This window comes from Pelophylax lessonae, assembly GCF_965119305.1.
Source record: "Pelophylax lessonae genome assembly, chromosome: 1".
In the NCBI taxonomy this organism is placed as follows: Eukaryota; Metazoa; Chordata; class Amphibia; order Anura; family Ranidae; genus Pelophylax; species Pelophylax lessonae.
The window spans coordinates 53,760,255-53,785,430 of NC_138768.1; the positions used below are offsets into that span (position 1 = coordinate 53,760,255).

The following is a 25,176-nucleotide window of genomic DNA, read 5'->3' on the forward strand; positions in this document are numbered from 1 at the left end:
TTCTCTTCACATCTTCTCTATCTGCTAAGATACCCATGGGTGTGATTTATTTCACAAACCTAGCAATTTCAACACAATTGAATTAGCAAATGGTTCCAGCAGTCATGCGGTCCCTGCTCAGGTGTCAACTGAACAAATAAGAAAATCATCATTCTGAAGGGTCAGATCATTCCTAATAATAATAAATCAGGGCTTTTTATATGCATCTTTAAATCAGATATATGTAAAAGTTCTATTCACTACACTACTTATTGGCAACTATAAATCCACAAAGGACACATTATTTTTCTTTCTTTCTTTTCTTTAGTAGATTGGAAATGTTTTTCAAAAACATAAATTTTTCATAACTTATTCCGCCGTGAGCATGGTATATTTCGACATAGGAAGTCCAATATCTCTTTCCAGCTGTGTTCCTGGGCTCTGCAGTGTGGCAGAAGCTCTCCTCCCCAAGTGAGTGGAAGTGGAAAGAAGCGAGATTGGGACACAGGGCAAAAGGGGGAACCGGGAGGCTCTAGAAGATGTCCTGCTCTGGGGTAACTCCGTAAATACACGTCTTTCTTGCCATATTTGTTTGCTCTAGCTAATGCTTCCTTGGCAAAAAATAAGCTGTCATAATTCTGGTCATTTTTACCCACAATGAAGAGAATCGGACCTCGGGCCTTCTCTAACGGAAAAATGGAATCCGAGTGTTCAGGCTTTCTTGGATCTCCCACTGCACGGGAAATGTTGACGGCTCCCCTGTCTGTCAATATCAGTCTTTCTGCTTGATAGGGAATTCCAGGAATGACAAGATCCCCATAGCTGAGACTGTTGCCAGTGACAGCATTGGTTCCATTGATACAAACAGTAGCAGCCACCTGGGGAAAATAAGTTCCCATTGCCAATCCCATCTCAGCCCCTTTGCATATAGCGATTACTCCAACTCCTTCTCCAGAAACCTAAGGCAATAGCAACAGGTACATGAAGAAATGGAAGACAATTAAAATATAACAGACACAATTTAAAAAGTTTAAGTACTAAATAAAGAATTTTAAAAAGTATAAGTAGCTAGAACTCTGGAGTTTGGTTTAACATTGCATAAATAGAGACCAAATATGTTAAGCCTCAAAACTGCGTAAGTCCATCAAACGGCAAAAAAACAAGCAGTACCAAAAACTGAACATAGGCAATGTTTACAGCTCATCAGTTTAGAGTTAACAGCAAATGATGGCCCTAGAGTTATTGCTCTCACCCCAGTGTGCATGGTGAAACAAAAATGGTGGTAAGTGTGTACTCCCAATCGTATGTGCAGGCACATGGGCGTGGAGGTTGTTAAATATTGTTTTGGGTGTTTTTTCATATATAGTATTTTATTAAAAACTTTCATTTTTTTTTTCACTTTTTTGAATTTTATGCTATCACAATGATAAGCCCCCGGGTGATAACAGTGCAGATGACAGGTTCCCTTTAGGAAAACATCAGGGGTCTTTTATACCCCTAATGCCACTTATGCACTGCGTTGAGGCTGATCAGGTACAGACTGTGCCTAAACAGCTTCTTTCCTGTCCAGAGCAGCCAGGGGTTGATAGGAAGTGTTTAGAGTTCAGTGCACACTACCCAGTGGAGATTAGGCATGATCGAACGGTTCGGGTCGACCATCAGTTCGACCCGAACATTGGGTGTTCGAAATTCGGCCGAATTCCGAACTTTTTGCGGTAAAAGTTTGGAATTCGGTCACCAGAACCGCCCAAAATGAAATGGGACAGGAAGTGGGCTTTAAAAGCCCGTGATTGGCCCAGAAACGTCAGTAAAAGCCAATGAAGGGGCAGGAGTCTGCTAGGAACGTGATTGGAGTGACTACGGGGGCCAGAGGCCAATCAGGAGTGAATACGCCCCCCGGTATATAACATAGCCCCAACTAACCTCTAGCACTGTAATAGAGAGGCTGTGGAAGAGATTGGAAGCATTTGTGTTTCTCCTGCTGTGTTAAACAATGTTTGCTGCATAGCCGATTGCTTGTAAAGCTCCATATCAGCAGAAGAGCAGTCAGCTTATAGAAAGATTGTCAGTGTAGTTAGAAATACAGCGATTGTGCTGTTTGAGTTAGAAAAAAAAAATTTAAAGGGACTGTGTCAGTTAGAAATTATCTTCTGCTGTATGGAGCTGTTCTTTTAGTGTGAGGAAAGGGATATGCAGTGTAGTTAGGGTACTATATACCACTATGGTTAGATTCAATAATCTAGTTTTTGTATCGATACTTTTAAGTGTCAGGGTTCAGTCTAGTGAGCACTTTGTACTGCTGATATATCTACAGCAGGTATACGTGCTTGCTAGTCAGCTATTGGGCAAAATACATTTCAGCGATACACTTATCTGCTGTATTTAGCAACAACTTTGGGTCGCATAGCAGTGTGCGTTTTGCAGGTGAATTTCACCGCTTAGAGTTGCCAAAGCCTCTGTGACAAGTTAATGCCTGTTCTTGTTGTAAGCGTTTAGTCCACTGCAAAAGGCTTTGCTACTCTGCGTCACACACATCTGCTGTATTTAGCGACAACTTTGGGTCACATAGCAGTGTGCGTTTTGCAGGTGAATTTCACCGCGCAGAGTTGCCAAAGCCTCAGTGACAAGTTAATGCCTGTTCTTGTTGTAAGCGTTAAGTCCACTGCAAAAGGCTTTGCTACTCTGCGTCACACACATCTGCTGTATTTAGCGAAAACTTTGGGTCGCATAGCAGTGTGCGTTTTGCAGGTGAATTTCACCGCACAGAGTTGCCAAAGCCTCAGTGACAAGTTAACGCCTGTTCTTGCTGTAAGCGTTAAGTCCACTGCAAAAGGCTGTGCTACTCTGCGTCACACACATCTGCTTTATTTAGCGACAACTTTGGGTTGCATAGCAGTGTGCGTCTTGCAGGTGATTTTCACATCGCACAGTTGATAAAGCCTCAGTGACAACTATACATAAATTAAAATTCATCACAAAAAAAACAATACTGACTTTTGGGGATATTCTGAATCCACCTGGGAATCCAGCCAGGAATATAAAAAAACATGGTGGCCCTTAGTAAATTAAAAAGGTACACCTCCACTTCTCACATCACAATTAAGGCTCCATGTACACGGGACGCTGGAAATGGCCGTTTAGGAGCAGTTGGGCGTTTTTTTCAGAAGCCCCTGAATCCATCTACATTTTATGTTATCTGTCCATGTACACCAGGTCGTTTACAGTCATTTGCAGGCAGTTGCGTTCAGGGACTGTTTTTAGAACGCAATTATTTGCGTTCGAACGTGTGTTTCCCGGCGTTTCAAACGCACAAACGCGTCCGAACACGTCTGAACGCGTCTGAACGCGATGACCCGCGTTTAGTGTTCGCGTTTTTCCATTTTAAAGGGGAATAATTTTTTTGACCTCTAGGAACGGTTCTAAACGCAAACGCCCGCAAACGCTGCTAAACGCCCGCTAAACGCGGGTACAAACGCGACCGAACGGACGTTTCAAACGTCCTAAAAATTTCAGCATTCAAAGGGACTTTTAACAACGTCCCGTGTACATGGAGCCTAAGTCTTATTCCTCTAGTTGGCATGCATCAATGCCGCAAGAAATTGTGCCTTACCTGCAAACACGTGACTCATGGTCAAAAAGAGTATACCATCAAAGGTAAAACCTATCCCATTAAAAAATTCTACAACTGCTCCACAGAATTTGTCTTATACTGTTTGACATGCCCATGTTTTCTATGTTGGTAGGATCATTCGTACCTTGAGAAAAAGGTTCAGCGAGCATCGTCGGTTTGTTGAAGCAGGGGAAGACAAATATAGTGTCCCCTGCCATTTTCTGACACATCATGATCACTCCTCCCTTGGGCTTAGAGTTTGGATTCTGGAATCTATACCAGCCACCCCCTCAGCAGCACAACGTTTTAAACACCTATGCCAGAGAGAGGCTTTCTGGATCTATACGTTGGATACCCTGGTGCCAGGGGGGCTCAATGAGGAGGTGGAAACCAATTCTTTAATCTAGGGCCTTTAAACTCATCCAGATATATGTATTTGTGTGTATGTATGTATATATATATATATATATATATATACACATACATACATACATGTTTCTTAGAGAATCTTTAACTTGCCCTTTCCTTTAATGCGAGGTTTGTGTCTTTTTATATAAAAATAGCAATTATTTTTAATGTAGTTTTACACATATATATGTGTGTGAACATTTTAATACTTTAATTATCCTATTTTTATGTGATTTTTTTATGCTACGGTTTTATATATTTATACACACCCACGTATGTCGCAATTGGCCACTTATAACTTCATTTTTACGTTATATGTATACATTTTTAATGTGCATGTATGCATGCACATATACTGTATATATATATATATAATACATATGCATTTTTATTTACCTTTTTAGGCTGACTCTCAAACATTTATTATTATTATTATTTTTTTTTAATCTATTAATTCCTTATTTTTATTTTTATCTTTAGTTTTATAATTATTTTATATTTATTTATATTCATCTCACATTTTTGCAAGTCACACCAGCCTCTACAAGCTCTAAGTGTGCACAGAATCGGTGTCTTGGTATTTTAATAATGCATTAGTATGTATTTATTTTGCACTGTTTAATGTTATAGTGTACTTTTTAATGCCATAAGTGTGTTGATTGGAATCTGCCCGTCCTATGTTCTCAGTTATGGCAATCCAATAGGCCGTTTTTATCTGTGTATCAGTTGAGTAATCACCCGTTTTTAGGACCCAGCGGAGAGGGCTTGCCTCTATATAATTCCCTCTCTAAAGATGGCGTCATAGAGGCCTGAGGAAGGAGCACATGCTCCGACAACGCGTCGCCTACGTCATCACGCTTGTACGTCACAGCCGGAAGAGCGCCGCCGGAAGCTTCTCCACCGTGTCCCCAGTGTCCAGGAAGCGCAGACTTCAATCGGCTACAGCGGACTACTGTAGCGGACCGGAGGCACCCAGATGTACCCACCGCCTGGACGGAACAATTCTTATATCACCCACTGCTATCTTTCACCTACTCTTGTGAGTACATGATGTATGTTTTACTTACAACATTAAAGCGTGTCTTGCTGCACTTAGATTGGCGCCTGTCTTTTCTCCACAGTAAAAGTGCACCAAACACCATTTTACATGAAATAAAGTGCATCTACATACATCTTTTGACTTCTTGAAAACATTTGGTAATAATAGCCCCATTGTGAAAATACACCCGTTAATTATATCCACATTTAAAGAGACAGCACCTTTTTAAAAAAAAAACTCTAATCTTGTTCCCAGTGCACTGCATTATGTCCCCATCATACACATTGGCTGTGCAGTTGATTAGGAGCAAAAGAAAGGCGCGGTTAAGCAAAAAAGTCATTTTTGAAGGTTTGGCATGCTATAATTCTGGTTCTGGACATTGCTACAGAGCTGAAACTTCACAGGTACACCTTTTTAGACCCCCTAGACACTAAATCCAAAGAAATCTCATTTTTTTTTTCAATATTTTTTTCAATAATTGGCTCTCTATCAAAAACGACAATTTTTAAGAACTTTTTTTTTGCCTGATTCATAGTCCCTGGGGCATGATCCAGAACCCTAGGCACTTTTTAGGGACATTTATTAAGTTTTAGGGCTTCAAAATGGTGTTTTTTTATTCCCAAAGTTCGGGTCCCATTGATTTCAATGGAGTCCGGGAATTGGAACTGAACTTTCGGGAAATTCGGGTGTTCTGGTTGAACCGAACTTTTCAAAAGTTCGATCATCCCTAGTGGAGATCAGCATCAATAAAAGGAAAACAAAATGAATAAAAATCAAATAACATTTTTAGGCATGGTATATTTTTACATAGTTAAATTGGTCCAAGTATATGGTCCAGTGATCTCTACTTGCTTCTGGGTTCCTGTTGAGCTGTTGGCGTGATGAACACAGGAGGTCCATTGCTAAGTAAAGGTGGCATTCGGAGAATGCTTTGCATTTTCTGAATGAATGCAAAAAAGTGTTCTGATTGGACAAGGTGGAGAGCGTATAAGCTCCTCCTGATCAAAGGAAACAAATTATTTGTACTGTCCAAAATTGAGACATTTAGTAATTATGAAATTCACATCAAACATCAAGTATGTAGATCTTATCTCTAAAACTTACTTTTGGGTGGTCACACAGAAATTGCGTGGCCTCCTCAAAATATTTCAGATCCACCTCTCCTAGAAAGCTTGGCAGATCTTCATAAGCAAAATAAGCCAAGGCAAGGGAAGCAAACCCACGGCTGGCCAGGAGGCCGCTTCTGAACTCCAGGAGACCTCCGACCCCACCAAACATGTCAATGACTCCGGGGAAAGGACCTTCTCCTGTAAAACAAGGGGACATGTCTTAATACCCTCTGTCAGCTGTTCACCCTTCTCTTTGATCTGACCACTGACATTAAGTAGGTGAGGGGAAATCCAACAAAAAATGTGTTAAAAAATACCTGATACAGATCAAATGTCTTTCTCCTGCCACTATAGCCCCCGTTCAGCCCCCCCCCCCCAACCCCCTGGCATTGTCGTCATTGGAACTGTTAAAATTTGTGCGACGCCAACTTTGCGGTGCCTCGCCGATTTGAAAAAAGTTCCTGCATTATTTCTGGCGATTTCAGGTGCGAGTTGCATAGACATCTGTACATGAAGTTGCACAGATGTCAGCCAAGTCTCACCTGAAGTCGCACAGGCATGCGGCTTTGAAATCGTTCAATTTCAAGTGAAGTCGCACGTTTTCAATGCCCCATTCAGTGTGAACCCAGGCTAAAACTACAAATTTGAGCGCACTACAAATGCTTCTCTCCTGCATCTGTAGAATTGCATATCTGAACACACTACAAAATGCTTTCCCCTTGCCTCTGTGGAACTAATAGTCTCAGAACACTACAAGTGCTCTTATCATGCTTTTGTAGAATTACACATCTGGGCATACAACAAATGCTTTGACTGCTGAGCATAGGCCTGAATCCCAACTGACATAAATAAACTACACATATGAATAGCCTTTGAGAACGTCACCGGATGTGACGAAACGCGTCAGTACGTGGACCGCACAACGTGACACCCATTGGAACGCAAGCCGGATTTACCTCCGCTCACCACTCTGCATGGTCATATCGCTTGTCACGGATATCATTGCAATAGGATCCTTGCTGGATCTTGCTGATATTACTGTTACTTTGCACATTTTTTTGGAAAAAAAACCCCTTTGGAAAACAATATCACACTATCTGGAGCCTTTTTATCTTCTTTCCATTTTTAAACACCACGAGCTGCCTTATGGAATGATGAGGAGAAAAATTACCATCGGCACAGGAGGATCTTGCCAACAAGCGTGATTGGTCTCAATATTGTAAGATATATGAGGCCCACTACATTTGGTAAGTTACCCACCTTATAATTTGCTTCACGGGAAGAAAGCACCCAGCACCTGCACTTTATTAGTCACTATTTGAAATTTTTTAGAGCACCTGCACAGTTCCAGAAAAGGAACAATCACGGAACATTGATTAAATATTTTATAATTTTTATATATTTATAACATGAGATGGACTTTCAGTAATTCATTCATTTATGGATTTATATGGATTTATATTGATATGGATATTTATTTGATTAGCACAAAATATTTTGCACATTTGCACCTATATTTGTGAATCTATGCATATACAATTGCACAGATTAAGTTTATGTAATTTTAGCAAGCGCTGTAGATAGCCCTATTTTAGGACTATTTTTTCTTTTCACACCAATTACACACTACTGCTACACTCTCACATTTTGTCACTAATTTATAGATTATTTTAAAAAACACTAATTCCTAGGCGCGGGGAGTACGCCTTTTTAAGTGGTACTTGTTTTACAAACTACACATATAACCATATAGTTGGAAAGAAAGGCCCAGAGCTATGAAGCATCAATAAGTGTAGGGCCGGTGTTCTAAAATTTTCGTTGATCTCTGAAAATCCTGGACCTCGTCACTACTGGTGACAGGGTGGAGGGGAAACCAGGAAGCGTATAGTTAAGTCATTGAAAATATATGAAAGTAGAGGTACTCACATGATTGGCTGAGGAGAAGGGGGTGAGGAGGAGGTACGTAGAAGATTAGACTGCAACAGTCGAAGTCAGAAGCACATCTGTTTCTCCATCTTCTGCGTTTTTGCCTGTGGAGAGCAGAGGTGAGGGATTTAGAGCAGCTTTTGAGTCAGCTTAGGGCTGTGGCTGCTTTGCATGGCTTGGCATTGGTGGAGAGCAGAATCTGGGCTATCCTTCAATGGGTAGACCAGGTACAGCTTCAGCCTACACCTGTTACTCGGGTGCATGCTCGGCGGTCTCAGCCTCTGGAGCGCCTCAGTCCAGAGACTACCCCTCAGGCTCAGCGCAGCCCTGGGAACCACCTTTCAAGGGCTCTCCTGCTGGAAGAGGCAATTCTGGGAGGAATCCCCATTATCGGCAGAGCCTGGGGGGGGGGGGAGACACTCTGGCTCTGGAGAGGTTCCTGCCAGGGTTTCAGCCCAGCGTAGGAGCATGTCTGCTGCAGGTGCTGGCCTGTCATCTGGAGCGGAGGAGTGGAGGAGCGGCGGGGGGAAGTGGACATGCCTACAGTGAGAGCTGTGCGTTTCGTTGTGGGGCCCGGGAAGGCAACCTGCAGTAGAGGCCGCTCCTGTATTACAGCGGCCAGCAGCAGCTGATGTCACCAGGGGGGTGGAGCAGAGGCATGGCTTCTGTTACCAGGCAACAAGTAGCTATGCCTGCTCAGCGTGGGAGAGCGGCTGAGCGCTCTGCACAGGATCAAGTCTGAAAGAGGAGAGCTGCAGTGAGCACTGTGAGGGGAAGAGGAGAGTTTTGGAGAGAATCACCTGTCACTGGTCCAGATGAGATGCGGTCCGAGTGCGTTTGGAAGAGGGTGAAGTCCAGGAAGTGGCGGTGGTATTTTTCTTTCAGTGGCTGGAGGGGTTTTTGGCCCTTAGCAGCCTGGTGAGTGCACTAAGATTGTCTTTACTGTTTGTCCATCTTCTGCATTTGTGGGGTGAGCAGGTTCAGGTACGGCAGCTTTAGGTGTCAGGGTGGTGTTGTCTGACCTGCGGAAGCTTCTGCACCACTTGGATTCGGGTATGGCGCTGGATCTTGGTCCAGAGTGTGTGGAACCCGCGCCGTGGGACGCCGGACAGAGTTTGTGCAAGTACGGCCCCCTTGGTACAGGGGGTGGTGGCTGGGGGCACACAGACTGAGGGTGATTCTGGCCGCATGGATGGCATTGCAGGAGGAGGCGGTGGATGACAAGGAGACGGAGAAGGTGCGCCTTGTGGATTCAGCAAAATAAGAGGTATATTAGAGAGAGGGTGCCGGGGGGCATCAGCATTGTATTAGAGGGAGGGGGGCTAGCATTGTATTAGGAGGAGGGGGCTGGGGGGATCAGCATTGTATTAGGGGGTTGGGAGAAATCAGCATTGTTTAAGGGGGAGGGGGGGTCGGCATCGTATTAGGGGGAAGGGGCCGGGGGAATCAGCATGTTATTAGGGGGAGGGGGTCAGCATTGTATTAGGAGGAGGAGGCTGGGGGGGATCAGCATTGTATTAGGGGGAGGGGGGTTCAACAGTGTATTAGGGGGAGGGGGGATCAGCATTGTATTAGGGAGAGGGGGCCCGGGGGGGGAATCAGCATTGTATTAGTCTGAGGGGGAGACCTCATCCTCTTGTATTGCTTTTGGGGGGGGGGGGGGAATCAGCATATTAGGGCCCCAAATACAATGCTGATCCGCGCCCCCCTCCCTAATACAATGCTGATCCGCCATCCCCCCGGCCCCCTCACCCTAATACAATGCTGATTACCCCCCTAAATTTAGGGGGAGGGGGGAAACAGCATTGTATTAGGAGGAGGGGGGGTGAATCAGCATTGTATTGGGGGGGATATCAGTATTGTATTGGGGAGGGGGGATCGGCATCATATTAGGGGGAGGGGGCCGGGGGGGCAGCATCTTATTAGAGATAGGAGATTATTGTAGGGTCAGGCTGGAGATTGCTTTGAGGGAAAGCATAGGAAGAATCTTCTTTAATCAGCCGGCGATCTACATTGATTTGATTGTGTGGGGGTGCAGTGCACGATCTTTTTGCCCAGGGGGAGAGATAGGAGATTACTGTAGGGTCAGGCTGGAGATTGCTTTGAGGGAAAGCATAGGAACAATCTTCTTTAATCAGACAGCGATCTACATTGATTTGCTTGTGTGGGGGTGCAGAGCATGATCTATTTGCCCTGACCTGAGCCCAGTGAGGAGGAGAAAGGAGAAAAAAAAACTTTTATCAGTCTGTTAGGTGTGTGGCGTGCGGTATGCGGTGCTGCACATTTAATGCAAGCTCAGTGCATATGTGTCTGCTTAATCTGCATTGAAAAAAAAAAAAAAATGTTCCTTCATATTTAACTTTGACATACAGTGTTTAGACAGACACTGCTTTTCTAACCTGCTCTTCAAAAAGCACCAATGTAAGGGGAAAATAATTATTTTTCAGTATTTAGGGGAAAAAATTATTTTTCAGTTTTTCATTCAAATTTTTTTTTTTTTTTTGATTCAATAGTGGAATAGAACAACAGTATACAACCTGTGTAGCGGCCATTTCCTGCAAGCTCAATGCATATGTGTCTGTTTAATCTGCATTTAAAAAAGAAAAAAACTTTTTTCCTTCATATTTTACTGTGACTTACAGCGTTTAGACAGACACTGCATTTCAAATCTGCTATTCAACAAGCACCAATTAAGGGGACAATTATTTATCATATTTTCATTCATACATTACAGTGCGATACACCCATTGCATACTGTTGTTGTATTCTGCCTTGCAATAAAAACCCATTTAGGGGGGAAAAAAAAGGTAATTGCGGCCATGTCTGCATATGTTACAGTGAGATACACCCATTGCATACTGTTGTGTTGCGCATTGCAATAAAAACCCATTTAGGGGGGAAAAAAGTTAATTGCGGCCCTGTCTGCATATGTTACAGTGAGATACACACGATTGCATACTGTTGTATTGCGCATTGCAATAAAAATCCATTTAGGAGGGGGAAAAGTTAATTGCGGCCCTGTCTGCATATGTTACAGTGAGATACACACGATTGCATACTGTTGTATTGCGCATTGCAATAAAAACCCATTTAGGGGGAAAAAAAAGTTAATTGCGGCCCTGTCTGCATATGTTACAGTGAGATACACCCATTGCATACTGTTGTATTGCGCATTGCAATAAAAACCCATTTAGGGGGGAAAAAAGTTAATTGCGGCCCTGTCTGCATATGTTACAGTGAGATACACCGATTGCATACTGTTGTATTGCGCATTGCAATAAAACCCATTTAGGGGAAAAAAAAGTTATTGCAGCCTAGGCTGCATATGTTACAGTGACATATACCCATTGCATACTGTTGTATTGCGCATTGCAATAAAAACCCATTTAGGGGGAAAAAAGTTAATTGCGGCCCTGTCTGCATATGTTACAGTGAGATACACCCATTGAATACTGTTGTATTGAGCATTGCAATAAAAACCCATTTAGGGGGAAAAAAAGTTAAATGCGGCCCTGTCTGTATATGTTACAGTGGGATACACCCATTGCATACTGTTGTATTGCACATTGCAATAAAAACCCATTTAGGGGGGAAAAAAAGTTTATTGCGGCCCTGTCTGCATATGTTACAGTGAGATACACCCATTGCATACTGTTGTATTGCGCATTGCAATAAAAACCCATTTAGGGCGGCCTAGTCTGCAACTCTGCATATGCTACAGTGAGATACACCCATTGCATACTGTCAGGGCCGCTGATAGGGGGGGACCACCAGCCCTCTTGTAGAGGGCCCGAGCACACAGGGAGGCCCACACAGAGAGGAGGATTAGTGATGGACAACAAATACAGAAATCTCCTCCAGCACCTGAATCTGATCTGTCCCTCTCCCTGCTATCAGCTTTTATCTGTTGAGAAAGAGACAGTTGTCCCTCACTAATCCCCCTCCCTTGTGTGGGCCCCCCTCCCAGCACTTATCTCTGCTCAGGAGTTTATTTGTAAATTGTAACTTTGTTTCTCTCTCTCTGTCTCTCTGATCACTGAGCTCCAACTGCTCAGCCTGTATATCTTTCTCATCTCATCTTCTTTTTTATTTAACATTTTTTTTTTTTTTTTAGATTTAGCAGGAATTATGCGAGTTATGTTATATTTGTGACATACAATTTAGTGATTTTGTTGTAATTTTAGCTAAATATATCTTTAATATTTTCTTGGGGGGGGGCCCTGCCAGGTAGTCTGTATGGGGCCCCGCGATTTGTAACAGCAGCCCTGCATACTGTTGTATTCCGCTTATCAATAAAAACCCATTTAGGGGAAGATCCAAAATTCGATAAATATGAGGAGAAGGTCAAATAGGGGCCGTGGCCTGGGTCGTGGTGTTGCTGGTGGAGCTCCTGTTGCAAGGAGATCTGTGCCAGCTACACGCACAGGTGAAACACCTTTCTCAGCTGCGAGTAGGCGACAGAACCTGCAGCAGTATTTGGCAGGGCCTAATGTGCCTCTACAAGAGATTTAATGCCACTCTACCTCCGGGCTTAAATGAAGCTCATTCATATAAGCCCTTTTTGTGAGTTAGTTGTTACACTGGTAGCCTTTTCTTGATTTTCCCTTTAGTCATCTTCCTTTTTCTTTGGTCCCTTCCCTCTCTTCCTCATCCATTTTCTTCCCTCCCCCCCCCTTTTTTTTTTTCCCCTTCCAACAACCCCCCCCCAACAAACACACTTTTTTTTCTTTCTTTTTTCCCCTTCTTTTATCCCCTCCCCCCTCCCCTTTCTTCTCTTTCCTTTTCATTCTGTTTTCTTTTGCCTTATTTGTTTTAGTTTTTTCCCCCCTTTTTTCATACCCTGTCCTCCCCACCGTGCGATCCATATTTAGGTTTTTCACCCATTTAGGACTTGTGGCTTCTCCAATTTTTCTTTGGGGAACCCGCAGTCCTTGTAGTTGAGACTTACTACCTCAATTTACATTATCTGTATCTTGTATAATGCAAACTAATTATGTCTAAATTGTCTTCTTACAATCTTCCTCTTTCTATGCATTCTAAGAGTTGTTTTTTTCTCCTTAATTGTGTTGTACAACTATAAAAAAATTTTTGTACTTATGTATATAACATACAAATTTTGTACTTTCATTTTGGTCACTTGGATCGACAGGTCGGACTATACCGATGGTTGTTTTTTGTATGCTCTGATGGCATGCTCCGTCTCTTCAGTTTTCTGTGGAGGGACTGTTTTGGGTTTCTCCCCCTCGGCGGACACGTGACGTTGTGTATCATTCCCTCCCACTATGGGCGGATCTGGTATGTCGGGTCGATCCTACTACTTCCTGTTACCCTTGCGATATGTCACATCCTGTGTCATGCGCTCGTGGCTGGAGGTATTGTGGGTCTCGCCGACTAATGCGCTTGCGCATCTTATTGCGCGTGCGCACTCACAACGCCAGCCCGGATTTTCGTTGTGACGTTTTTTGTGACGTGCGCTGTCTGGGTGGAGCCTACTCCTATAAGAGCGGCGAACATGGTGTCCCTCACTGCACAGCGGGGACGGGACACGCCACTGTAGACCATACCAGGTAATGCAATCTCTTTAATCTCACAGTTCTACCTGTACAAATATCCAACTCCTGAAATTTATATCTTTGTGATACTATCTTAGATCACACTAGACATTAAGATGTCTTTATTCTTGCATGGTCAGCTGCCATAATTGTCCTAACATTTGTAGTCTATCCATCTTTTGTGGACAATAATAGCCCATCTTAGTGCTATTTCAATAATATGGTCATTTATGTTACTTATGCTTTGGGCCTTTTCCCCATTCGGTCTTGTGCATGTGTAATTGCATACTACTGTTCTATCCCGGGGTAGTCCCATATACACATTCGATCTACTCTTTATTTATTCCCAGTTACTTGATCCACATATCCTTTTTGCAATAATCAGTTTCATCACTCATCTTGGCTACCCCCACTATATATATTCTATATTTGTTTATCCAGAATCATCGAGAAACGCTGTTTATATGCCTCGGTCAATTCTGGACTATACTCCTTCTTTTTAAGGACCAGTTGCATTCCACCCGGTCCCCGCCCATACACACATCTTCTTGGAGCAGTTTGGGTAAGATACATGACATGTATTGAAAACTTGGATTGATCTTTTTATGGGTTTCTTTCATCATTCAATGGTCTATCTATGGATATAGCCATTTATGTACCCCCTCATATGGATACGCATGTGGTGATACCCTTACCCCCTTTTACCTATTAATTTATACATTCTCTATACCCATTTAGATTCCTTATACATCCAAACCACAGTGTGCTCTGCAGTCATATCCGCTCTTGTGGTTGGTTCCCGTGTTCGCCCCGGGGGGGCTTCCCTCACCTTGCGGTCCAGGACTCTTGCTATCGAGCAGCCAACTACATGCCTTCCAGGTGTGGTATTTTTGACTAGACCGTTCCTTGTGACCAACTGACATGAATTTGTATAACTATGTATATCTGTGATATTTATATTATTATTTGTATTGTTTTTCCATATTGTTTATTGAATACTCCTTTCTTTTTGTTCTAGCAACTATAACTGAATTTTGCATAAACCCCTCAATTGCCCCTGAAGAAGCGGCCGTTGCCGCGAAACATGTCGGGCTAAAAAAATTTGGGCATCATCAATCCCTACACAGTTACTAACCAAGGGACCCTACTTCTGGCTGGTAATGGGTTCATAGTTGTTTCTATCAACCCCTGTGTAAGACTCGACAGTACCATCTGCATTCAGTGTACTAGAATATGGCTTGCGATTGTTTTTGTTTTTAACATGTATTGCTATACTGTTTTGTATCTTTGAATACAGTATACATTTTATGTCTTATTTTGTCTTTAATAAAATTATTCCACATTTCTTTTATATATATAATTTCTGAGCATATTTGTCATATAACGGTACCCTGCTAGAAAAGTGCCTGCAACAACACACCTGGGCGTTTTTTTTTTTTTTTTTGGCGCTAGCGTTTTTTTGGGCATTTTTTGGGGTTCTTTGGAGGCAGGCAAAACATCTGAACTTGTGTATAGTGGTATATATACACACATACTTATATGTATTTTACACTTACACATATATAGGTGTTATAGGAGCGGAGCCATATTAGTGTAAATTATTTCATTAGCGTAAGCAAATATTTCTGCTACTATCACACCTATATATATGTCTAGGTGTATATATACATATAAGTATGTGTGTATATATACCCGTATACACAAGTTCAGATGTTTTGCCTGCCTCAAAAGACCCCCAAAAATGCCCAAAAAAACGCTTTCTACTAAACCGGCAAGGTGTGAAAAGAGAGAAGCCACTATCCTGTTCTATAAGTGACCTAATACAAATGATCTTTTTTTTATGGTTCTGGACATGCTACAGAGCTGAAACTTCACAGGTACACTTTTTAGACCCCCCAGATACTAAATCCAAAGATTTTATTTATTTATTTTTTTTTCAATAATTGGCTCTCTATCAAATATGACAATTTTTAAGAACTTTTTTTTGTGTGATTAATAGTCCCTGGGGTATGACCTAGAACCCTAAATACTTTTTAGGGGCATTTATTGGGTTTTAGGGCTTCAAAATGGTGTTTTTTGATTACCGAAGTTCGGGTCCCATTGATTTCAATGGGGTTCTGAAATCCGGGCCGAACTTTTGGGAAGTTCGGATGTTCTAGCCGAACCAAACTTTTGAAAAGTTCGATCATCCCTAATGGCCAGCATCATTTAACTCACTTCCTCTTAACCAAACTCATCCTGTACCCATCTCACCCTATTACTGGATAGTAAAAGTAAAAGCAGCACAGTGATGCTGCTGATGCATCTCTGTTGTTCTGCTCTCTCTTATCAATATGCTTTTACCCAAGCGAGCGTTTGTAAGCAGGTGTAGTTAGCGTATAGCGGTGGGGGCTAGGGGGACTGCAAAGGCCTTTTAGGCCAGGCCGGAGATCCATGGATGAGACTGCTTCCCTGGAGGGTTCCTGGGAGAGGTGTATCCAGCTAGGAGTTGTCTGCAGAAAGCACAGTCCCCTGAGTATTTAGGGCCCTGGGCAGAGGACATGCTGTCCCTGAAGAAGGTGGGGTCTAGGGCAGATTGCAAAGGCCTTTTGGGCCAGGCTTGATGTCCTTATAATCAAGGCTGCATCCTTGGAGGGTTCCTGGGCAAGGTGTATCCAGCTAGCAGGTGTTTTCAAACAACACAGTCCTATGAGTATTTATGACCCTGAGCAGAGGACATTCTGTCCCTGAAGAAGGTGGGGGGTGGGGCGGACTGTAAAGGCCTTTTAGGCCAGGCTGGAGATCCCTGGATGAGGCTGCTTCCCTGGAGGATTCCCGGGAGATGTGTACCCAGCAAGGAGGTGTCTACAGAGAGCACAGTCCTCTAAGTATTTATGACCCTGGGCAGAGGAGAGACTGTAGGGAGATGGCTGTGAAGTGCTGCACTTGCTTTCACAAGAGAACACTGCGAATCATCCACTTCATGTGATTGACTGTCTTGCCATTTCCTGAACATCAGTAAAGTGCAGTGAATATATTTATCGTGTGGACATTCCTTCTTTGGATACAAAGGTCTAAGGCCGAGGGTGTCATGAGTTGGCCTACGGCAACGAGCAGGGCTCAAGATGGCGGAGGAGTCGGCCTCAGCAGGTAGGATTATGTTCTAGAAGGGCTGAAGTGGAGGTAGGGTCTTTTTGCTCGGGCGCCAAAACTAGCCAATCACAAAGCCCCTCTTACAAGTTTCAGTTCCAGATGAGCTGCATTTTTCTATACTATACAGGGTGAACAAAAGTATGTTTACAGAATGCTACAGTCTATGCACATGGCACTGGCTTCATTAGTGCTAATATATTTTTACAGTGCACATGTCCAAACATTGTTCAACTTTCCAGCAGCAATATGAAGTTGAGCCATATATTACAACATGACAAGTAATAAATACTTGCATATATTAGACTTCCACACTACTTATCATGCATATGTTTACCATGAGCACTGCTGGTCCTTTGGTGCAGATTTCTCTCCAGCATGGAAAACCGTGAGCAGCAAAGTAGACACATCACCAATTTTCACTTAAAATCTGGTGAGACTAGCAGTAAGAAGAAGAACTATCTTAGATCTTACACTGCAGCTTTATAGCTATAAAGCTACAGAATAGGAGTGCCTAAGCACATGAAGTGCACTACAACTTTCAGGAAGAATTCAAGCCGAAAAGGTACATAGTCAAGGTAATGCTTTGGCACAATTAACATGATTAGGGTATTACAGAGGCACACACTCGGTATTAAAAAAAACCCACACTGCCGATTATCCTTGACTCTAAACAAATGCTAGTGACACCAGACTTGGAGAAAAATTTGGCCTAGTAGGCCATTTTATTAACAAATAACCAAATAACATTTTCTTACAACAGAAACCATAAATAATCCAGTACCACATAAAAAAGGTTTTTGGTCTTGGGAGGCACCAAAAATTCCAATTAAAACTGTGTATCAGCGTCAAAAATCCAACGGTCCCCAGCAACACCGGCTCGGGAACAAACACACTTCACCACTGATATCTCCTTGTTACCACTTCCCGGTTAATCCACTAGAGGGCTCCATACCTTAGATGGGTCACCCTATGCACTTTACCAAAAACTGTTAAACGCCTCCAAAGACTCCCAACCGGCAACGCATAAAATCACAACATTTCAAAAATTGTTAACCCCCCCTTTTTTTTTTAAATGTGCACAACAAAACAAAAGTCGGAACACAAGGGCGGGAGGGCGGGGATTCTTCCTTCTCCAATGGTCCACAAGGTACTGCTGCAAAGCCGTAAGCCCCCCCCCCCCCAGTGTAGCCCTGCAAGTAACCCCACCTACCCTGAACTGCCCAATCCCCAATCTTGACCTCTAGCTGATCCCCAAGTAATTAACCCTTTCTTTCCGTGTCCCTGTCCACCCCATCATGAGGCCCTGCGCTTATTTTTATTTATTTTTTGCCACCAAACTCCCATTACGAATGACAAACCGGCTAACAGCCGAGTTCACCTTAATGCGGGCTTTGTTCAGCTTCGCAACCGACCTCGCAAAACGCCACGAGGTGTGGCCGACAATTTCTGACCAAATAACAATCATTTCGGGAAAGGAGGTGCGCAGCCTAAGAAAATCAAATTTGATATCCCGGATGAGGTGGCGCATAGACCGAACTCCCAGGTCATTGCCCCCCGCGTGCAGCACCAAGATGCACGGTGCCCTGTCCAGCCGGGCGAAACTGTGCACTTCCGGCAGGACCCTGCACCAAAGCAAACCCGGCACACCTATCCATCCAATTGTGGCCTCTGCTCTGGAGAAACCAAAGTGTCGCCTATTGGGCCGTACCTCCGCCCGCCTGGCCCCCCAAAACACAAATAAATGCCCCAATATCCACACGAGGCAGGCAGCTCCTTCTGTAATGAAACAGCAAAGAAAACATGACAAACAAACCAAACCAAAGCACAGGCCCCCCACGACCCAATACACCCCTAAATCAAATGTACACGAACGTACAGCTTAAAACGGTTAGATTCCCACCTGCCAATACGCTTCAAAATAGATTCATCCACACCCCAACTGGCGGCTTCAGTAGCTGCCCCGATGCGGAAGGAGTGTGAAGAGTAACTGCTGGCCTCATAACCCAGAGCGGACAGACAACACCGGAACACGGATACAAACTGAAACTTAGACAGGGACGATCCATCCTGATGCACCAGGAAGGACCCCTCCAGCGGCAGGCGGGCCCTCCGAAATTCTTCCACAACAGACACCGGGCAAAGGCGGGAACCCCGCACCCGGTACAAGCGCACATACATACCTCTACCCGCTTGGTCGGTTTTGGAACGCCCGAGGAAAATCACCACGGAAGAGACGGAACAACTTACCTCCACGGCCAGCAGGCCACCTGGAACACCTTTTGAAGGGCTGACCAACTCCCCTATCCGGAACGCCCCAAAAAACGCCAAAGCAAAAGCTGTGGAGAACAACAGCGACTCATACACTGAGGAGTACGTGCAACTAACCTGACCTACCAACTCCCACAGCATACCAAAAGAGACCAGACGGCGGCCGTCCGGCCTTCGAGAACCCCGCCTATAACCCTTCAAGGCCTGCCGAACAACGAATTCCTTCGTAAAATCCGGAAATCCCCACATTTTGTACAAGAACGCCAAACCCGCCAACTTACGGTTGATGGCCGATGTCGACACCCCTTGTCCAAAATTCAAACAGATAAAATACAGCAAAAGAGAGCGATAGTCCATACTCACCTGACCCCTTCCGACTTGTTCCAGAAGGCCCCTCCACTCCTGCCATACCTTAGAATACGCAGCCCATGTGGCCTCACTCAATGAACGTCAGACCAAACCAGAGGCGACCCCAACGCAATGCGCCACAGCTCCGGCGGACAAGGCGCTCCGTGTTGCTCCGCTGCCGGTGCCAACTCCCGGAACCTGTCCAGCTGAAACCGAGACAAAGAATCCGCCAATGTGTTAGTCACCCCAGGCAAATGAACAGCATACAAGAAAACATTCAACTGCAAGCAACGTAAAACAAGGTGACGCAATAACCTAATAACCGGCGGGGAAGAACAAGAAAGTCGATTAATAATGTGCACGACCCCTATGTTGTCACAGTTCAAACGCACTTTTTTGTTGCAGAAGTCCTTCCCCCACAGTTCAACCGCAACAACCACCGGAAAAAGTTCCAACAGAACCAGATTCTGCAAGAACCCTGCCTCCCGCCACTCCGCCAGCCAACGCTCTGCACTCCACCGACCCCCGAGATAGGCGCCATAGCCCGTGGAACCCGCAGCATCAGTGTACAACTCCAGATCACAGTTGCTGACTGGGCCCCGCTGCCAAAGAGAACAACCGTTATAGGATGCCAAGAACACATACCAGACCCGCAAGTCTTCAGTATGATCTGCAGTCAGAGTAACATAGTGATGAGGTGACCGGACCCCTGCCGTAGCGGCTGACAGGCGGCGGCTGAATACTCATCCCATTGGCATAATGCGGCACGCGAAGGCGAGCTTGCCGAGGAGAGACTGCAACCGCCGAAGTTGCACTTTCCGCTTACCCACCAACAACCAAATCTCCGCCTTAAGGTCGAGCAGTTTATCCTCAGGCAAACGACATTCCTTGGCCACCGAATCAATAACTATCCCCAAAAAAAACTGATCGTCTCTGTCGGGCCCTCCGTCTTGTCCGCAGCCAAAGGAATACCGAAACGTTCCGCCACATGTTGTATAGTGGCCAGCAGAATTCCGCACAAGTTGGATGAGGGAGGGCCAACTCAGAGAGAGTCATCCAAATAGTGTATGACCGAATTTACCCCCACCACCTCCCGTACTACCCATTCCACAAAGGAGCTGAACGTCTCAAAAAACCCACAAGAGATCGAGCAGCCCATGGGCAAACAGCGGTGAACATAAAATGAATCCAACCACTTGCAGCCCAAAAGGTGAAAACTTTGAGGATGGACGGGCAACAACCGAAAAGCGGCCTCGATGTCCGTTTTCGCAAGAAGAGCGCCTTGACCATAATGACGCACCCAAAATATGGCAGCATCGAATGAAGTATAAGACACCGCACAAGCCCCCGGATCAATGCCATCATTAACCGAACCCCCCTTGGGGAAGGAAAGGTGATGAATAAGACGAAACTTATGCTGTTCTTTCTTAGGCACCAAGCCCAAAGGGGAGACCACCAAATCAGCCAAGGGGGGCTGAGAAAAAGGCCCAGCCATGCGACCCAACGCAACCTCCTTCGCCAATTTGTCAGACACCACCCCAGGATTAACCTTAGTAGAACGCAAGTTGTCCGCCATGGGGGGATGCGGCTAAGAGAGCACGGAATGATAAAGCCAACCGAAAACCCAGACTCCAACAGAAGAGCAGCCACCCGATCCGGATACTTACTTAGAAAAGGGCGCATCCTTTCCACTCTCACCGGCATCGTCCCTCTTATTCTGAGCGTCTCCGGAACGGGCCTTACTCTGCTTAAAACAACGCGAGAGGGGGTGGGCGCCCCCACACCCTGAGCACTCATGCAGCGACACGTGGACCAGAACTTGCACGTCCCTTCATTGAATTGCCAACAGAAACCCCGGCGCTTGGCGGCTGGCTGTCCAGGGGTACTCGGACTGCCGACCGCGCTCGGAAAAAAGGATGCATCCACAGACTGATGTCCTTGTGATCCCAGCGCAAGGACGGGCGAACGGCCTTGCGTTGGCGGAATTGCTCATCATAACGAAGCCAAGCAACCCCGCCATATATCCTGTGAGCCTTCCCAATCACATCGAGATAGCAAAACAAAGCGGAGCAATGCTCCGGATGCTTCTCACCCACCACACTCGCAAAGATGGCAAAGGCTTGCAACCGATTACTAAAAGTGTGCGGAATCAGCCGGAAACGCCGCCGCTCCTCATCCTCCTTCTTGGATTCCTCCGGCTTCAACCGGTCCAGGTTAAGGGAAGCAAAGTAAAGATTTCTACATACTCGTCCTTCCAGATTTTTTCCCAGACTTCGGGCTTGAGGTGCACCCCCAAGGGGCCCTCAAAGCAGACATACACCTTACATTTTGCGGAATCCACGATACGGATAGTGTCCACCTCCTTACCTGCATTCTTGGGACCTGCAGCTTTGTCCCCTGCCATTGGCGCAGGCGACGCTGCCCCTGGCGACAGCACCTTGCTCCCTGCAGATGCGGGAACCGCCATGGGCCTCGCAAGCACCACGCTAGCGGCCGCCGAGCTGGGGGGCGCCCCAGGCCCCCATGCCGCCACCGTCGCCTCGCTGGCAACTCCCCCCCATCAAAGCGCTGCACCAAGGACCGCAGACCAGCCAGCAACTCCCCAAGGCCCACGGCTGCACCAGACACAGCGGGCCCCTGGTCCGCTATGTGGGGAGCGGGGGGCACCCCAGACCTGCCATGCAGATTTCCAGACCCCCTGGATCCCCCTCCCCGACTAGGCCCCAACTCCAACATCCCATTCAAGGCAGTTAAAGCAGACTGTAAAGAAGAAGAATCCTCTCTCCGCTCTCCTGGGCCTCTTCCTGCTTGGCCCCTCCATGACACCGTCCACCGAAGACACCACCACACTGGGCAAGCGCCGAGCGGAGCCGCCGGCCGCTCTCCCCGACTGGCCGGTACCCGCTGCAAGTCTTCTCCCACGCCGAGCTGCCCCGACCGAACGGCTCTCACAGTCCGGGGCAGCCGCAGACCCAGAAGCCGCCCAAAGAGCAGACGGGGCCGGGGGAGATGTGTGGGCGTGGCCCTGCCTGGAAGAGCTCCGCCGTAGCCGGGTATTCCTCCCAGGGCACCCGCAGGACAACGCTGAGTCAGCGAGCCTGGAGGGTCCACGCATGGGCTCCCAGAATGGCGCTCAGCTCTGGGGGACACTGTGGGGCTGTAACGCTCCGGAGGCCTGGACCGCCGAGCGCGCGAATGCCGGTCCCCCGCTGCAGAGGTCTCCCCCCCAAGCAACAAGAAGACCTGAGCCTGGAGCCATGACGTGCCCCGAGAAGCGGCAGCCTCCCGGAGCCGGCCAAACAGAAAATCCAAGTCCCCCATGCAGGATGACGGCTGCCAGGCAAGAAGAATCACGGATGGCTCAGAGGGGATTCTTCCTTCTCCAACGGTCCACGAGGTACTGCTGCAAAGCCGTAAGCCCCCCCCCCAGTGTAGCCCTGCATGTAACCCCCACCTACCCTGAACTGCCCAATCCCCAACCTTGACCTCTAGCTGATCCCCAAGTAATTAACCCTTTCTTTCCTTGTCCCTGTCCACCCCATCATGAGGCCCTGCGCTTATTTTTTTTTTTTGCTTCGGGCCTGTCTTTTCTAGATGTTATTTTTAACATCTTCATTTTTTATTCCACTTTTAATACCTGGCTATAGGTATTAGATTGATCATGCATGGGCAAACCACCCACAAGAATATCATTTCTTGAGCAATCTTTGTGTAGCAGGTTTTCCAGGCATTGGGCTTGATGTGGGTCTGCCATTGTTACCGGTGACACCTTCAGCCCATTTAAGTTGAACACCCAAGTGTGAAATTGGAGACAATTACCATTCCGGCATCTTTGGTTTGTTTTTTTTATCTGATAATGGGGATGGGAGAAGGGAATGTGTGGAATACTACTTTGGCTCAACTAGGTACAACTGGGACACTTTTGCAGAAAAATGCCTGTTAGCGCTGTCTTGACGCCAGCTGGATGCCGACCAATGCTTACTGGCGCTTGAAAAATACTTGCTGAACTGTGCTAGAACTTGACTTTTAACACTCTGGTTAACTCAAAAAGATCCTGGACTGTAGTCAGACTTGACTCTTGACACTCTGGTTAGCTCAAAAGTCCTGTAAACAGCTCCTTCCAGCCCTTCACTGACTGAGGTAGCTCTTTGTAACTGCTTGTGCTGCTGCAACTCTCAACACTGCACACTGTACACTTTAAGTCCCGGTTCACACTACTGCGACTTGTCAGGCGACTCGGTCCATTCAGTACTATGGGAACCGTCCTAATAGGAGCGACTCAAGACGCTCCGACTTAGAAAATAGTTCCTGCACTACTTTTGACAGAAGTCGGAGCGACTTGCATTGACTTCCATTATGTGAAGTCCGTGCAAGTCGCGCCAAAGTCGCGGTGCACGGCGACTTCACTAGTCGCCCCCGAAGTCGTGTCGCCATAGTGTGAACCGACTCTAACTCAACTGCTGGCGCCCCCTTTACTCTTTAGGGTCCTCTCACTAGGCACCCCCTCTACACTTCAGGATCCTCTCACTAGGCACCCTCTTGGTACTTCAGGGTCAACACTGGCACTCCCTTTACCACTAGCTAGCTCCTGGATCCCTTGGACCTTCACCGAAGTGGTCTCCTCTCAGCTATGCAGACCCCCAGGGGCAGTCACAGTACTCACGAACTGGGAATGCTTTCCTGAAACTGGACCCCTTCAACTCCGCTGGTCCTCGGCACTCCGGATCCTCTCTGCAGCTCAGCTCTCTGTCCCTTCATGCAAGCCGCCTGGGACACCCGATCCTTCTGACAAGAGGAGAGACAGCCTGGGACTCTGCTTCCCACCAAAGACGCTGCGTCATGCACTCCCCTCAAACTTATACCCACTCCCAGAATCCTGTGCGGCAGAATCTGCCTTTCTGGGGTAGATACAGGCCTGAATGTGCCATTGATTGGGTTTCCTTCACTGCCCAATGACAGACCTCTCTTGGAGCCAGTGGGGAGACTCCCCAGTCTCAATGGCTACACCTGGGAGACATGACAACCCAGCTGAAAATCATGGCCCTGCTGTTAGGCAGCTAAGACCCACTATGCTTTTGCCTACCACCTACCTTGTAGGGTGCTACATTTGGTTAATAATATTTATATTCTCCACGCTTGTTTACTCAAATATTGACCAAGTAGGCGTGTCTATAAAGTGACCAGTAGGCCACCATACTGACTTGAAACAAACTACAGCAATTAATCAGCAAAATCCTACATTGCTAGGAATGTTCATATATTTTTCTTAGATACAGTTGATATCAGAGTTTGCTTACCTGGTGGGAGGAAGAGAGCTCCCCGGATTCGGCCTTCTCTGATCTGCACTCTCTCAACATGAGGGCTGGCATACCATCTTTCTACAATTTTACTGGCAATAGGAGGGCCTTCTGGTGATGAACTGATTTCCATCTTACAGTAGAGCTCCAAGTGAACATAGAAAGGACTTCCCTTTATATCACGTTTTACTAACCTAAGAAATGGAGTAACTGGCTTCAGAGCCCAGAAAAGTCCCATTGGATGAATTCCATGGAAGTCTCCACCAGTGGCCGGTGTATGCTCTAGATCCACCTTTCCAACATCATCAGTTTTATAGAAGGCTTGGGAGTAAAAGATTTCCCCCTTCTCATCTTTTAGCCATGCTCTTAGCGTGATTATCTCTTGTGGTGGGAGGCCCCAAGCTTGAATCTTTACCGGCTCATCTGCAAGTGCCACCTCCGGTGTGACTGTGAGGCCAATCATGGCTGAAGGTCTGTAGAAGAATAACTTTAATAAAACGCAGTCTTT

The 25,176-nt window shown here is 45.9% G+C and overlaps 1 protein-coding gene across 1 annotated transcript; it reads right to left on the bottom strand.

The window, feature by feature from the left end:
• On the bottom strand, positions 1–25,176 carry LOC309551858 (acyl-coenzyme A amino acid N-acyltransferase 1-like). The gene is made up of 3 exons (XM_082252569.1): positions 24,669–25,176; positions 6,141–6,343; positions 1–938 (listed from the first exon to the last, which is right to left on the bottom strand). Exons 1-3 carry the CDS (start codon positions 25,129–25,131, stop codon positions 342–344), a joined length of 1,263 nt encoding a protein of 420 aa, XP_082108695.1. The 5' UTR covers positions 25,132–25,176; the 3' UTR covers positions 1–341.

Coding starts and splice junctions, on each gene's coding strand:
- LOC309551858 (XM_082252569.1), bottom strand. CDS start 25,131: ATGATTGGCCTCACAGTCACACCGGAGGTGGCACTTGCAGATGAGCCG. Junction 6,344..24,668: donor AGCTCTCTTCCTCCCACCAG/GTAAGCAAACTC, acceptor CTTGTTTTACAG/GAGAAGGTCCTTTCCCCGGA. Junction 939..6,140: donor TTCTGTGTGACCACCCAAAA/GTAAGTTTTAGA, acceptor CTATTGCCTTAG/GTTTCTGGAGAAGGAGTTGG.